The 14,448-nt window shown below is 46.9% G+C and overlaps 1 protein-coding gene across 2 annotated transcripts in view; it reads left to right on the top strand.

The window, feature by feature from the left end:
• Positions 1-14,448, top strand: part of rgs12a (regulator of G protein signaling 12a) — a 30,329-nt gene that overhangs the window by 12,257 nt on the left and 3,624 nt on the right. Inside the window, exons 4-17 of one of the 2 annotated variants that reach the window (XM_079295417.1) lie at positions 3,850-3,871; positions 5,268-5,437; positions 6,171-6,263; positions 6,653-6,796; positions 7,427-7,609; positions 7,719-7,869; positions 8,625-8,722; positions 8,964-9,149; positions 9,378-9,451; positions 9,568-9,694; positions 10,169-10,265; positions 10,493-10,551; positions 11,012-11,123; positions 11,311-11,877. In XM_079295417.1, the coding sequence (XP_079151543.1) occupies positions 3,850-3,871; positions 5,268-5,437; positions 6,171-6,263; positions 6,653-6,796; positions 7,427-7,609; positions 7,719-7,869; positions 8,625-8,722; positions 8,964-9,149; positions 9,378-9,451; positions 9,568-9,694; positions 10,169-10,265; positions 10,493-10,551; positions 11,012-11,123; positions 11,311-11,877 (2,083 nt within the window). The remainder of the gene's footprint in view (positions 1-3,849; positions 3,872-5,267; positions 5,438-6,170; positions 6,264-6,652; positions 6,797-7,426; positions 7,610-7,718; positions 7,870-8,624; positions 8,723-8,963; positions 9,150-9,377; positions 9,452-9,567; positions 9,695-10,168; positions 10,266-10,492; positions 10,552-11,011; positions 11,124-11,310; positions 11,878-14,448) is intronic. The other variant, XM_079295418.1, reaches the window with a different exon arrangement.

Here is a 14,448-nt window from a genome sequence, read left to right as displayed (position 1 = left end):
TTGCCATGGCAACAGCTGCGGAGTAAGGAAATCGTTCTTTCCTCCTTCTCACCCCCCCCTCCCCCTCTTCCGCCCCCTCTTCTTCTTCTCTCTGTCTGTCCAGTACCATGTCAGAGTTCTTCCTCTCCCTCCCTCCCTCCCTCTCTTCCTCTCTCACTCTCTGACTTGTACAGACATGGTTTGCGGAGTTTTGGGTGGGGAATGTTCAGGTATGCGTTCACACACACACACACACACTCTCTCTCTCTCACTCACACACACACACACACACACACGATCTGTCTGTGTGCTGCTGGTGTAGCAGACTGTGGAACAATGAGTCTCAAGAAGAGACTTTCCTTCAAGAGGACTTGGAACGTCAACACTGTAAGTAAACTGTGGTTTGCCCAGCGAGCCTCCTCTTCCTCCTGCGTACGAAGAGACTCCTTTTGTTCAGTCAGCTGCTTTTCTCATTAATCTCCCTCGTTGTTGCTCGCCTCTCTACCACTCAGAACAGCTGTCTGAAGCGGTGGGGACTCGCGGTTGTTTGTTTGCGGGATGCTAGAATCAGCCTTGACTTGTGTAAAAGTTTAGAAGAGGCTTTTTTTTTTCTTTTTTTTTTTGAGTGTGGATCAAGGTACATCTCAACCCAGTTTGTGAGGGAAGGAACATGCTGAAACAAGCCCAAAAGGTAATAGAAATCCCCTTTTAAAAGATCAGATGTAGTGTTAATGGGGGACATTTGTGTAAATGCGGCCTATCCTTGATTTGACACCGTTGAAAGTGTGCTTGTGTCGCGGGTGGCTCACTTCAGAGATCACACATGAATCTGTCTTGGAGGGATCATCTACGTTCCTTCAGCATGTGGCGTCCCGGGATGCCAGACTGTGTGGCGTGGGGGCCGTACCTCACTGAAGCTGGGAGAGTATTTTCCAACCGGCGAGCCAGAGCCAGAGCCAGATCCGGCTCCGTCGCTGTGACTTGAATTGTTTTGTCCATTTGGTTGATAACAACCTAACGTGGACCGCTCTCAGAGGGGACTCCAGCGGTGAAATGGGATCTCTGCGGGTCTGTCGCACCGCAGAGCCACCCATGGTGGACCAGCTCGCCACCGGAGGCGTCAACAGAGGAAGGTGGACGAGAGGTGACGGTGTGCCTCATTGCAGGGGACTCGTGGGCAGAGGAAGTAATAACGAGTGGTGTGTGTGTGTGTGTGTGGTCTCACCGCTGCAGCCTCCTACACACAAACACCAGCCACGGTGTATTTGACAGCCCGACCTGGTCGACTTTTAAAAGTGTGACGCTTCACCATTATGTCCTTGATGAAGTAATTGATGAGTTGATCTAACAGCAATGTGTTTATCATTTAGGTTGTTTATCAAGCAAAACAGCCAAATATTTCCAGATTTTCAGTTTTCTATTTTTGCCAACTGAATGTTTTTTTTGTTTTTTTTTACCATTGGGAACATGCGTTCTGTCATTTTATTGTTTATCTATTATTTGAAAAAATAAATCAATAAATCATGAGCAAATGAATCAGCAATTGAAATAATCATTTGAGAACGCCAGTAGATTTTGAACGAAGTCTAAAACAATGATGTCTAACAAACCGTGTGGCGTTATTGCCAAAAGCTTCTATCGTGGTATTTCTATATCACAGTAACTGTACATTCAATCAACTGCCACAATAGATTCAAAACAATCAAACTCAAATCTGGTCAAAATGGAGTACGGCTTTAAGAGAACAATAACTTCACAACAATAACTTCAAGTGTTGCAATAGAAAAACAACTTTTCCTGCATTCTGTGACTGAGACATTTGAACCGTTTTTCCTCAGCTTGGGTTGGTTTTGGAAACCTCCTTCACTTTCTCCATGTCTGCCCAAATCGTGTTAGCGCTTTAAGGCATTTGGATTCGCAACATCACACGAAAAAAACCCCCCTGATCACGCGAGAATCGCCACAGCGGTGGAACTGGTATCGCCAAATCTTTACCAGTGGACTCATTTTTAGCGGTATGACAACCCTATGTCACAGGCTGCTTACAGGATTCTGCAACATTTCCATTCATTTAGACGCCGCTCAGCCTGCTCACCAAACCTATACATTCATATTTGTCATCGGCATATTTCTCCTCTGACACGAAGCATGCTTTAAACGATGATATTGCATAAAACCCTGTGTCCAGAGGCCATTCATGATGATTAAACTCTCCCACTCATATTACATGTCTGTGAATAAGAGGAAGTGGATATCTATCATATTTGTCACCATAGAAGACAAATCTTTCCAAAGAAAGGAGAGCAGGAAATACACCAAATCATAATGTTCCGCCTGGAGACCTTTTTGTTCAAACCCAAAGTTTACGTCACGTCGTGTGATTTCTGTCTGGTTCTTTTCAAATGAACCGCGGCTCAATCGATGTATTTAAGGTTTGCGGTCTCGCTGTTTTTCGACCCAAAAGGGACGGACAGATGGAGTGGGTGTTCTCTCTGTTCTGTTTGGGCTTCATGTTGGTCCTCCATGATTACTGTACACATGCTAGCCACCACAGAAGGGATGGGGGGATGGGGGGGGGGTGGCTTTTGGTTGTTGACTATAGCGAGGTTGGACTCGGCAGCAGCAGAGTTGTAAAGAGGCTGTGACAGACAATTAGTGGTCTGTGTCGTGATAGAGCTTTCACATGTGGTCGCTCCCCAAAAATGGAACGGAGCGTCACGTCGGGGCGCATGACCGCGGTTGCGTTGCCCCGGCCTTCAGACGACCCGTAGCATCAACGAATATGTCCGAGCTTGTTCTTCTGGCGGATCGATCGAGCTGAACGCCAACCAATCGCATTCACAGCCAACTCACTTTAGTTCATTCCCATTGTCCTGTTTTATTGCAGCTTTTTACAGTCCAGTGTTATGCAACTCCACTAAAGTACAAACTGTATGTACTGCTCGCACCGAGGCACCAGCCTGGCAACGGGAGCCTTGTTTAGACGTATTATCAGCCTCGGATATATTCACACTTTGAAGTGGCAGCTCAGAAGACACTCTTCTGGAAATAGTCTCCCCTTTTCAGATGAATCCTCCAACGCGCCAGTTTTTTTTTTTGTGTGTTTGTTTTGATCTCCTGTTCTTGGACCAAACCCGAAGATGCGCCTCTCATATCCTCCCCTGCATTTAAATATATTTGCGACAGCAGCTACACAGTTTGGGCTTTTAATCCCTCTTCATCAGCCGAACCGAAATGGGTTTTTAGAGAAGCCCCGATGCTGAGGCAGTGATTTCAAACTGAAACGTTGCCACGTGAATATCTGTTGAGCGGTGTTTTGATTCAGCGTTATTTCTTGGCTATAATCGCACCCAATTATGGAAAGTTGTCACCGTTAAATTGTCATGCCCACAAGGGAGGGACATGTGCTGTTTGCCTTTTATTCATGGCCGTCGACACATGCCACAAAGCAGCAGGACCTCCTCACTGCTGGAATTAGCAAGTGAAAGAAGGGCCATTATGGCCAGCGACGGCTGATGAGCTCTGGTCTTTGTGACTGCAGTTAGCAGGAATGCACACATTCAGGGGCTGTGTGTGTGTGTGAGGATAGTGTAAAATTAAGGGTGGGTCCTGGTGTGGAGGTGTGAACAGCTGTGTGTGTGGTAGAGGCCTGGGGTCCACCCACTTACAAATGAATGGTCTTGTGTAAGGATCCAACCCTTTCCCAGTAGCACACTCACACACACACTCTCACTTAGAAACCACAAGGACACACACCTCAGAGCGACTGGTGGGATGCCTGCTATCACGGCGATATCTTCAGCTTCTTGTCTCAGCACAGGAGGTCATGAGGGCAGCCTCTCACCCATGTCTCTCTTTGTTCTCTTTCAGTCGGCTGCTTCCTCAGATGGCGGTGAGTACAATTACCTTTTGTTACTACTTACTTTAAAACACTCTTATGGAAGAATCTAAACAGGAGTATTTGATGTGAAGCGTGGAAAATACCGCCAGCCGTCGAAGTGGAACTCTTAAAACTGAATTAAATCACAAGAGCGACGAGATTTGAAGGCTTTTTCTTCATCATTGTTTTTCTTTCAACTAAAACGGTGGAGCTGTTTGATCTTTTCCAGCTTGCAGTGCATTTTTTTTTTATTTCTCATTTTCTACTCGACTCAGAACTCCGTAGTTGCTCAATACAACTGGTGTAACAACACTAAGTCAGTGAGGATGCTGTACTGTAGGCAGCAGCGTGCCTCATTAACAGAGGCTGTTTGCTGAGCGTGTTTGGGGTTACAGTCGGGGCCGGCGCGCACGCTGTCTGGTCCTTTCATTGCCGTTTGTTAAGAACATTTGTTAACAGGCTGACCGAGGAAGGGCACCGTGGATGCAGACAGTTTGCTTTCCAAAGCCATCTCATTAACCGAGCGCCACACAACGTGGTAAACGCGTCTCCCAAAGCCTCCACACTAACACATTAACAACAAGTCCAAACAAATGGCTTGTCAGCAAACTTTAGACAGGGACTTCCAGAGGCCCCAGGGGAAACCAGCCATTTGGCCCGATTGTAAGAAAGCAAATCTCTCACACACTAAAGACAGATGGACTGCTTGCTGAGATATACTGCTTTTAAAAAGGTCATGTCGAGGCCACCGTAGTAATATTCTGAAAGACTGTTGGTGACGTCATGTACTATTTACAGTGCTTTTGAACTGCACCGATTTGTGAATCCTCCCTGCTCCTTGTCGACAAGATGAGGATGTGCAAGCACTTTGTGCATTTTGAACTTTCACTTTCACTTATTTTGTGACATTTACCGGTGGGAGTGAAGAGCCATCAGCTTTCCTTCCTTCCCTTGACCTTCACTGAATAGCCTTATCCACTTTCTGTTTGTAATTATGTTTGGAGCCGATACAGGCCACCTCTTGGCTCCCCATTTTGTCCAGACCATTTTATGGCAAGTTCTTCCCTCTCTTAACTCCAACAGGGTCACGGCTTTCATCAGATTGCTGACAACTCGTACGTCGTTCCCTGCACTCTGAAGCAAAGTGTTGACAAGGCCGTAGTGAGAGTTTTAGGTGTAGAACCCGAATCTGATGAACAGATTCGCTTACACGATCGCCAAAACTCAAATGTGTCTGCTTTTGAAGATATAAAAAATCTCTATGAAAGCTGTGTTTTCCTCCTCAGATAAAATTAACGAAAAACACAAAAATGCTGCAGGGCACACAGCAGAATTGCTCCAACGTTCCCTCTGGCTCGGATTACCCGTTAACGTAGGAGCCCACTAACCTTTTTCCTCCGTCTTGCAGACTATAGTGGAGTCCAGTTGCAGGGATGCTGCAGCCAGAGCAGCCTGAACAGCAATGGCAGTCTCCCAGGAGCAGGCAGCCTCCGAGGGGTTCCGGAGCAGCGCGTGGCCAGCTGGGCCGCCTGCTTCGAACGCCTCCTCCAGGATCCAGTGGGTGTGCGCTACTTCTCGGTAAGGAAACAAAAAAAGTGTCCGAGATTGATTGAATCCCGTCAAACTGAACCGAAAAGTGTTGTCAAAAACCAGCAGCGTGAAGCGTCTCGGTGCTTCAGGTTTAAGAGTAAAAGAAAGTGGGCGAGCAGGAAGTGTTGTTTGGATTTTATTGATTTTTGCTTTTTAATTCTGTTTCTTACTGAAGCCTGACGAAAAATACCCTCTTTAGTTTTACACTTGTTTTACTCGTGCGTAGTGCTCTTCTGTTACATTTAGTTGTATGTTTTTCTCAATCATTGCCAGACTTTGGAGAGTTGACAGCAGTTGGAAAGCACTTTATTTTTTTTTTTTTGACAAATCCTAGGTTTATATAGATTTGGAACAGGTTCGAGTTCAGAACCACTTCTCAATGTCCAACCTTTCTGAGCACAGGCACCTCATTTATGTTACCTCCCACATAAAAGATGTGTCTTTGAATTTTAGCCCACACCACTTTCAGGAGGCTCAACGCTAAGTTGTGGCGTCCCAGAACCACCTCGCTCCTCACCTCCCCTCAGCGCCGATCAGAGCTACGCGCCTACACTTATCCCACGCCTACGCTTTACACCAATCCTGTTCGCAACATCACACCCAATCGCTTTTTTTTTTCTTGCCTCACTACTGCTCTCGACAACACTTGCGCTGGAACGATATGAGAGAGAGAATGAGTTTGAGATCGTATAGAAACTCTTGCGCCGTGTGACTTCCACAGGAATTTCTCAAGAAAGAATTCAGCGAGGAGAACATCTTGTTCTGGCAGGCCTGCGAATACTTCAGTCATGTCCCTGCAGCTGATAAAAAGCAGGTAAGTCCACACAGTATGAGGCAAATCCCATTGCTACAAACACACACACGGATTGGAATGGTTCCCAACCTATTTGCAGGTAAATAAAACCGTCAAAACAAAATAAAGTCTGTGTGGCTTCTCCTCTCAGATTTAATATCAAGTGAGTTTTCCTTCCCTCAAGTTGTAGAATTTGAATAACCTTAGAGGCTTGGATGGGGTAGATAAAATATATGTACCGGTATACGTACGTTTTTTAATTCTCTGTTAGAATCACAGTGATGTCGCCACTATTTACAAAGGGCACATTAAATTACATCTGGATGCTTATGTGATATGTAAAATATATCCATAAAAATAGTACGTTTTGGTCTTTAAATTCTCCATCATCCAAACTCTCTGTCCTGCAGCTGGGCCAGAGAGCGGGCGAGATCTACAACAGCTTCCTGTCCAGCAAGGCCACGATGCCGGTCAACATCGACAGCCAAGCCCAGCTGGCCGACGACGTGCTCACCTCCCCGCGGCCCGACATGTTCAAGACGCAGCAGCTACAGGTACCAACAAGACAGTCCCAGTAGTTAGCTCGTCTCCGAACACAGACATTGTTTCTTTAAATATTTGGCTTTTGTCTTTGGTTCATTTCGACTTTCAAGTGTATTTACAATGTTCAACATCACAAATGCCTCAGGGGGGCTTTACACGCGCGTTGAGTTGTTCTGTATTCACACTGAAGATGGAGACGCTTCTCTTGACAGTAGGGGGTTTGCTTCTCATCTAGCCTTTAGTCACTTTGCCCGAGCATATTGGGTTTTCTTCGGTGGCCATCTGGGTTTGTTTACGAAAGGGCCCCGAGCCTTTACAAGAGTGATAAACACAAACTGGCGTACGCCCACGGAGAATCTAGCGCGTCCTCTACACACTGACACATAGACACGCAGTCAGTGTTCTGTATATTTTCAGGCTGCGCACGAGCATGATTAAAAACGCTCACTGTTGAGATCTGTCATAACATCAGCTGTAACCATATGTTAACACGAGTAGTTTCGTCTCTCTTGTTTCTGTCCGGGTGTCATTTTCGCTTCCTCAACCCCTTATTTTTGACCCTCGTGTGTCTCTTACCTCTACCTCTCCGTCGCTTTCATTGTTTTGATTTACTCACAAACACTTCCTCTTTACGTCGACAGATCTTCAACCTGATGAAGTTTGACAGTTATTCGCGATTCCTCAAGTCCTCCCTTTACAAGGAGTGCATGCGTGCCGAGGTGGACGGCCGACCCCTGCCGGACCCGTACCAGATTCCCTGCAGTCCCGCGCCCTCGAAGCACAGCGCCACCTCTGACCGCTCGGCCCTCTCCACTCCCAAAAAGGTGCCGCGATTGCTTTTCGACTGTGTCAAAGCCACTGGTCCTTCGCTCGCCGTACCGGTACGAGAGTTCAAATCTTTTTGTTGTTTTTTTTTTGTTCTCCGACCGACAGGAGGCCAGAAAGCAGCGGTCCGGGAGATCCCCGACTGAAGAAAGCCGGGATGAGAGCGCTGACAAGAAACGCAGCATCTTCTTCTCGTGGTCACGCAACAGGAGCTTTGGGAAGGGCCCGAAGAAGAAGGACATAGGAGACATTAACCTCGGTAAGAATCTGATCAACAAGCCGGTTGCCTTCTGGTTACAGTTTTGAAAGTTTTTTTTTTTTGCCACACACAAACTTCCAAAGTGCTGATGTGTCCTTGAACTAGACACCAAAATCGCTGTCAGCTCCAGGGTTGCCATGAACTCTATGCGGGGGAGGCACGTAGAAACACAGCTGCGCCGCAGTCCTCAAAGTATTGCATACACAGTCCTGCTACACGAGCAGAAACATACTTGTTGAAACTCTGGCATTTTGACCCGCTGGAGAGGGTGTTGTCCGCAAAGGGCCAACGTTTTTAAGGTGGCAAAATACCAAAATGAAGTATTGATTCTGAAACCATCGTTTGGGATTTTGATTATTATAACATCAAATTATAGCTTAAAGTTGGTCTTGTTTTAAAGGCTTCAATTGACTTTTATGTCATTCTCAGATTTGTTTTTACACTTTCAAGCTTTGCGGAAATTCATTTCTTTGTTTGTAAATATTCTCTGAAAGTAGTCATTCTGGTGTACAAAACATTGCAGACAGCACACTTTTGACACCATCTTAATTATCTCCATTTCAATCATGTGATTTCTTGCTAAATTGAGCCAAATATCACACCGGTGCTTCAACGTAAATGTAGCCGCACCGTAAGTCGTGCTACAGCTTGCCGCTCGCTTGGTGTTACAGATCGTACGTGTGCTTTTAATGCTCGTAGAGCGCTGGTGTCTCTTATCTGCACGAGTTCATCCTCCTCTGTGCGGTTTTGTGCAGACTACTCGGGCAGTAATGGGCGGAGGGAGTCCCAGGGCTCCTTGTCGTCCGGTACCAGTCTGGAGATGGCCACTTCCTGCTCTGCCGGCAAGATTGAGGTAAGATTCCTCTGGACAGATCACCATGGCAACACAGAGCCCTGTGTCTGATGAAGTCATCGTAACAGGTTGCAGGTTGAACAGCCCACTCATTGTTTGTTTGTGGACGGCATAGATCAGAGAGTAGAGAACAACGAGCTACAATTTCAACTGAATCCGTGTATCGTTAACACTTTAAAAGCCATAATCCAGATCTTTACTCTTTTTTTTTTTTTTTTTCTCCCAAATCTTGCTTCCGTAGTCTGATAATCGCCACTCGGTGTGGGAGCGTTCCCCCAAACAATGCAGCGTGGTGCTGCCCAACGGTTCCTGCTCTTCAATCAGCCTTCGGCCCGGCGCCTCCATAAGGGAAGTCCTCCAAGGTCTCTGTCAGAGCATCAGCATCAACATGGCTGCTGTTGACCTCTTCCTGGTGGGAGGGGAGAAGGTGAGGGAAACGACCGATTCATGCTAAAAAACAGCTGCTGCGAGCTCCTCTTCACTCGCCATTTACACATGCGTTATTGTTCGAACTTGGGTGAAAAAAAGCTGAATTCAATTGAAAAGATTTCTAATTCTAAAAGTGGACGATATGTACAGTATGTAGTGTTTTGGTTTTGGTTTTACTGGAGCTTAATGTGTTGCTAATGGGTAGTTTTATTGTTTTTCCTCACAGCCTTTGGTGTTGGACCAAGACTGCATGACCCTCAGCTCTCGAGAGTTGCGAGTGGAGAAGCGGACTTTGTTCAGGTATGAATAATTCATCAAAGTTTGCCGGATCTGTCAATTTCTTTTGAAAGCCACCTATTCTGTCCATACTTTCATGTCTGCTCTGACATTTGCTTGTGCTCTTTCTCTGCTCCTAGATTGGACCTGGTACCCATTAACCGCTCCGTGGGGCTGAAAGCCAAACCCACCAAACCAGTCACCGAGGTCCTGCGTCCCGTGGTGGCCAAATACGGCCTCCACCTCAGCGATCTTGTGGCCAAAGTAGTAAGTCGTCCCCGGTGGCTACGATGCCTTAATCTATTTTGTTGAAGCTTCCGTGTGTGTCCGGGGAGCAGCCTGTGTAGTGTGTGACAGTGCCACAGGGTGGAGTGTCATGGTCAGGGGAGGGAAGCGACCGCATCCTTTTCCATCTGTACACGGTGGTTAGCGCTGTGACTCAGCCTCCGAAGATGGAGCACCGGGGCTATAATTAAGAATGACGACACTCCTTAAACATGCCAACTCCTCCCCGAGACGCCTGCCAGAAGATTTTATTTTAGTCCTGTGGGTTTTCAGGCATTATAACAGTATTATACAGTCGTCCAGAGCTGAGGAATAGTTTATAAATTAAACAAAGGCTCGTGAACTCAGATATCAGCCATGTGCTCGTCATACTAAGACGAATTATTCCATATTTAGACTTCTGCACAACAGGTGAAGATTGCAACGTGTTGACCATCGATTTGTGTTTCGTTTCAGAGCGGCGAAACGGAGCCTTTGGACCTGGGCGCCCCCATATCGAGCTTGGATGGCCTACGAGTTGTGTTGGATCGAATCGACCCAGCTTCAGGGAAAGGTAAGACCATCAAACACACTGCAGGACAATATCAACGCTAAATATTACAAACTGACAAAAGCAAACAAGAACTTATTTCAATTTTAAATATGAAAAGTTGTTTTAACGACTGGAACTTGTAAACAACGGTTTCTAAAATGTCCTCTCCTCTCATTTTTGTCTCACTAATTTCTCAGCCTGATGATTCATTTTCTTGTACATCTCTCTCCGGCTCTCTTTTCAAATAGACAAATCTAAGTCGTCCTCCCTAAAAAACCACCCTCCAAGTCGAAGTTTTTCTGCCACAGTAAGTACTCCCGACATCTTTATTCTCATATATATGCTGCTTAAAAATGTCCCGCTGTGGTGTCTTGTCCCTTTCCGCTGCTGCGCCGCTTATGCAACATCCCACATTCACCCTGATTAACATTTACAATCTTTTGACAAGCTTTGAGTTGGTGGGTTCCCGATTTGTTTGTATCCCTTGGCCTAACGCTGCCTGTGGCTGACTTCACTTGCTCCCTTTCCATGCGTGAGTTATTGCACCGTACGTAGGCAGATAGCACTCGGTCTGGACGCTAGCAAGGTCGGTAAAGACGCGGAGAGCCAGCAGATGGCTCATCTTTTACGCGAGGGTGTCAGTAAATCCGGGCACTCTGCTCAGTAGGGTGCTCTGCAGCTCATGCTTAGCCTCCCCTTTATGCCCCCCCCTCCTCCTCCTCCCCCCCATCCCCTAACAGATTGCATTGTTATTGTTGCATCTGCAGGGAGATGAGAGGTCAACACCAAAGGACTTTTCCCTGAGAGCAAGTGGACCAGACTCAGCACTCCCAGGGGAAAAGAGAAAACAGAAAAAGATTAATATAGATGAAGCTGAAGGTAAATGTCCTTCTTTCTCTCTTTCTTTGACTTATTGGTGGATTTCTGAGCTTTGCTTTGCTTTGCTTTCCCCGTCAGGTGTGAGGATGCTACGCTGAATGTTAACACCCTCAACTAATCATTTCCTTCCAGGCGCTCACCTATTTGGAAAGTCTAAGTGAGGGAACCTGTTTGATCTGTGTTGCAGAATTCTTTGAGCTGCTGAGCCGGGCGCAGAGCTCCCGAGCCAACGACCAGCGCGGACTCCTGAGCAAAGAACACCTGGTGCTTCCCGACTTCCTGCGCCTAGTCCCACCCACCTCCTCCTGCTCCACCTCCTCTAACCTGGCCTGCTCCACTCCGGACTCCCTGAAACAAAGTCGGGAGAACGGCGTCTCCTTGCGGGGGGCCCTCACCGCCGGCCTTCGCTCGGAGAGCCTGGACTCCTCCCTCAGCTCCAGCGCCAACAGACACTCCGGGACCAGGCGGTGCCTGATGCCCCCTCCTCGCCACTCGACCTTTGGCACCCACCTCTCCCCCATCCCCCGGCCCTTGGACACCCGGCCGATCCTCCGCACCGTCGAGGAGGACGCCCACAGCGACCTGACTCTCGTGGGGGAGGGCGACATCAGCAGCCCCAACAGCACCCTGCTGCCTCCATCGCCGTTCCCCATGCAGTCCTTCAACAGCAGCCTGCCCGAAGCCAACTTCACCCCACCGCCACCACCCTGCCCCCGGTCTCAAGACGCGGGTGGAAAGGGAAAGTCCACTTCAGGTACTTCTACAGTGTAATAAACCAGTGCTCCGTGTGTTTGCGTGTGTGTGGTATGTGCATGCGTGCATGCGTGCGCTACCCCCCCCCAACCGGTGGTCTCAACCCGACCACCTTCACCATTAAACTCCCTCTACACTGACTCTGATGCACTTTAATGACAAATTGATACTGACTCTTTCTCAGTTTGCCATTCATTTAAACTGATTTTGTTTTATTAATCTTAGCAAAGCATGTGTGTGATTGATCCTCGTTACACTCAGATCTCGTCTTGTAAATACCGATGTGTATATTTTGTTCAGTGAGCAACGTTTACTTGGATGTCACTTCCCACGCCACAAATTGTCGGGGTTCGCCACATGACTGGGATGACTTCACTCCGGTTAGATATTCAGTTTATTTTGTCGTTTTTGGGTGCCTGAGAATGCTGATGTAACTGATTTGCAGAGCGTGTGGATATTAATAATATATGCGTAGTGCATACAGATTAATGAACACTATTCGACAGCGCTGCAGTCGGTGAATTGAGAACAACTGGAAGTGATGCGATTAGCAGCTGTGTTTCCTGGCATACGGGTTCATTATGTGCAATTAGAAAAAAAAACATCGCAGCAAACCAGACCCATGCAATTGTTTTACAGTGTTGGACCTGTGGCTGCTGACAGTCAGTACAATATAAATACTGTGTTCCTCTCCATCCCACCATCTCAAGTTAAGAGCAATTCAACAATGTCAAAAAGCTTCTTTTTTCTTCTTCTTTTTTTTGTGTATCTCTCAAACCAGTGAGTCATTAAATGGTGTCGGCAAATTGAGCAATGGCGAAAATAATTCGTCACCGGAGGACAAGTGCTCCTTAGCGCTGGTGACATTGTTGAATTGCCCGTCATCCTCTATCCGGGTCATTCACTCCCTCTCGCTAGATGCCTGTTGTAGATAATCACTGCCAATGAACTCTGTACCTGTGATTGAGTAGATCTAATAAATGTTAGAATTGTAAATCACTCTCGTCTGTCTTTTTACACGTTTGTGAGCTCAGTTTTCTCCCCCGCCTTCCTCCTCCTCATCCTCCTCCTCCGCATGCCTCCTCCCCTTTCTCCCTCAGCTCTGTCTCACTCTTATCCTGTGGCTTTCTGCTCTCATCAGCTCCCACTCCTTTGTGTACTTTTCTGTGTGTCGCCGCTCGCTGTGTGTGTGTGTGTGTGTGTTCTGCTCAGATTGCTCAGTGTGTCGGTGTTTGTGAGGCCTCGTTAAAACGCCGCTTGCTCCACCTGCTCGGTGTTATCAGACGGGGTCACCGCTCTGTCGTGTGTTGCCTTAAGCGTGGCGTTTCGGGGTCCGTTTGAGTCCGTCTTCTTTCAAACTTGTGTTTTCAAAGCTTGCCGTTGTGTGTCGACTCTTTGTGTATGGAGTGCTAGATCATCATCATCTCCCGCAGATGGATCTCATTTTCTATTTCCCCATCCATGTCACACACACACACTCCTCCACTGTGTTTGTTTCTTACATAATGTACACAATGAAGTGGTGAATTGATTCGTGATGGTGATGGGTTTTTTCTACAGCAGAATACATCAACTGAGGCCAAAAGCTTTCTGTCTTCAGATATCCAATTAGAGGCAACACACGTTGTTTTTTTTTATCCCAGGAAAGCTTCTTTTGAAACCCTGTGAACTCTACAGGAAGAGAAAATAATCGCGCTCTACGTGTTCGCCAACAACAAAGCTGACGGGTCCCTCGCACTTCAAAGCACGTCATCGAAGGTGCACGAGCATGTTCGCTCTGAGCTTACTGCCTTGTGTTGAAAGGCTTTTAATGTACGGTCTGTTACACACGACGGCGAGGAAGGATCGGAGCTCCTCTTCTCTGGTTGCTAAGGGCATCAGCCTGATTCTTCCCACCACCTGTGCGCCATGGTAACCTTATCCACGAGTTGACTTGAGCTCCAGATAGAAACTGTCACTGTTTGCTATCTCCCATCCTATTTCTCTCCATCTCTCCCTTTCTCCCACCAGCTATAATAGAAGCAGAGCTGTGATTCAGGCCTGTATATCTCTCTCTAACTCTGAGTCTGTGAGGGATCCAAGTTAACACGCCGCCACTCTTTTTAGAGACTTTATGAAGTTGTTACTTTTTAAAATTCCAGTGGAAAGTCATGCTCACGGGCTTAATAATGTGTTTTACGAGACAAACCACCCACTGAATAAGTGACAGGCCGTCAAGTTAACAGGGGTTCAGGAGCAGTTGTGCTCTTTTTACTGCGTCAATCTGCTTGATTCCAGCCGCTGCACACGTCCATTGACAGATTGTATCGCTGTTAAACGGACGCCCTCTGCTGTTACGAGGGAATAAATAATTGCTGATGAGGCGGATCGACATCTTCCTCAGACATCACTGCCACTGTGCCATAAACAATAAAGGACGAAAGAAACGCAGAGGACTAAGTCCGGATAAATGTTCTTCATATGAGAAATAAGCTCCTTCAAAAAAATACTATGACTCTTTTGTTTCCTCTGATTGTACTGCAAAGTCATCAAACTCATGAATGCATTTAAGGAGCACAAGAAAATGTGTTTA

This window comes from Melanostigma gelatinosum (assembly GCF_949748355.1).
Source record: "Melanostigma gelatinosum genome assembly, chromosome: 23".
NCBI lineage: Eukaryota > Metazoa > Chordata > Actinopteri > Perciformes > Zoarcidae > Melanostigma > Melanostigma gelatinosum.
This window is presented reverse-complemented; position numbering and strand designations above follow the sequence as displayed.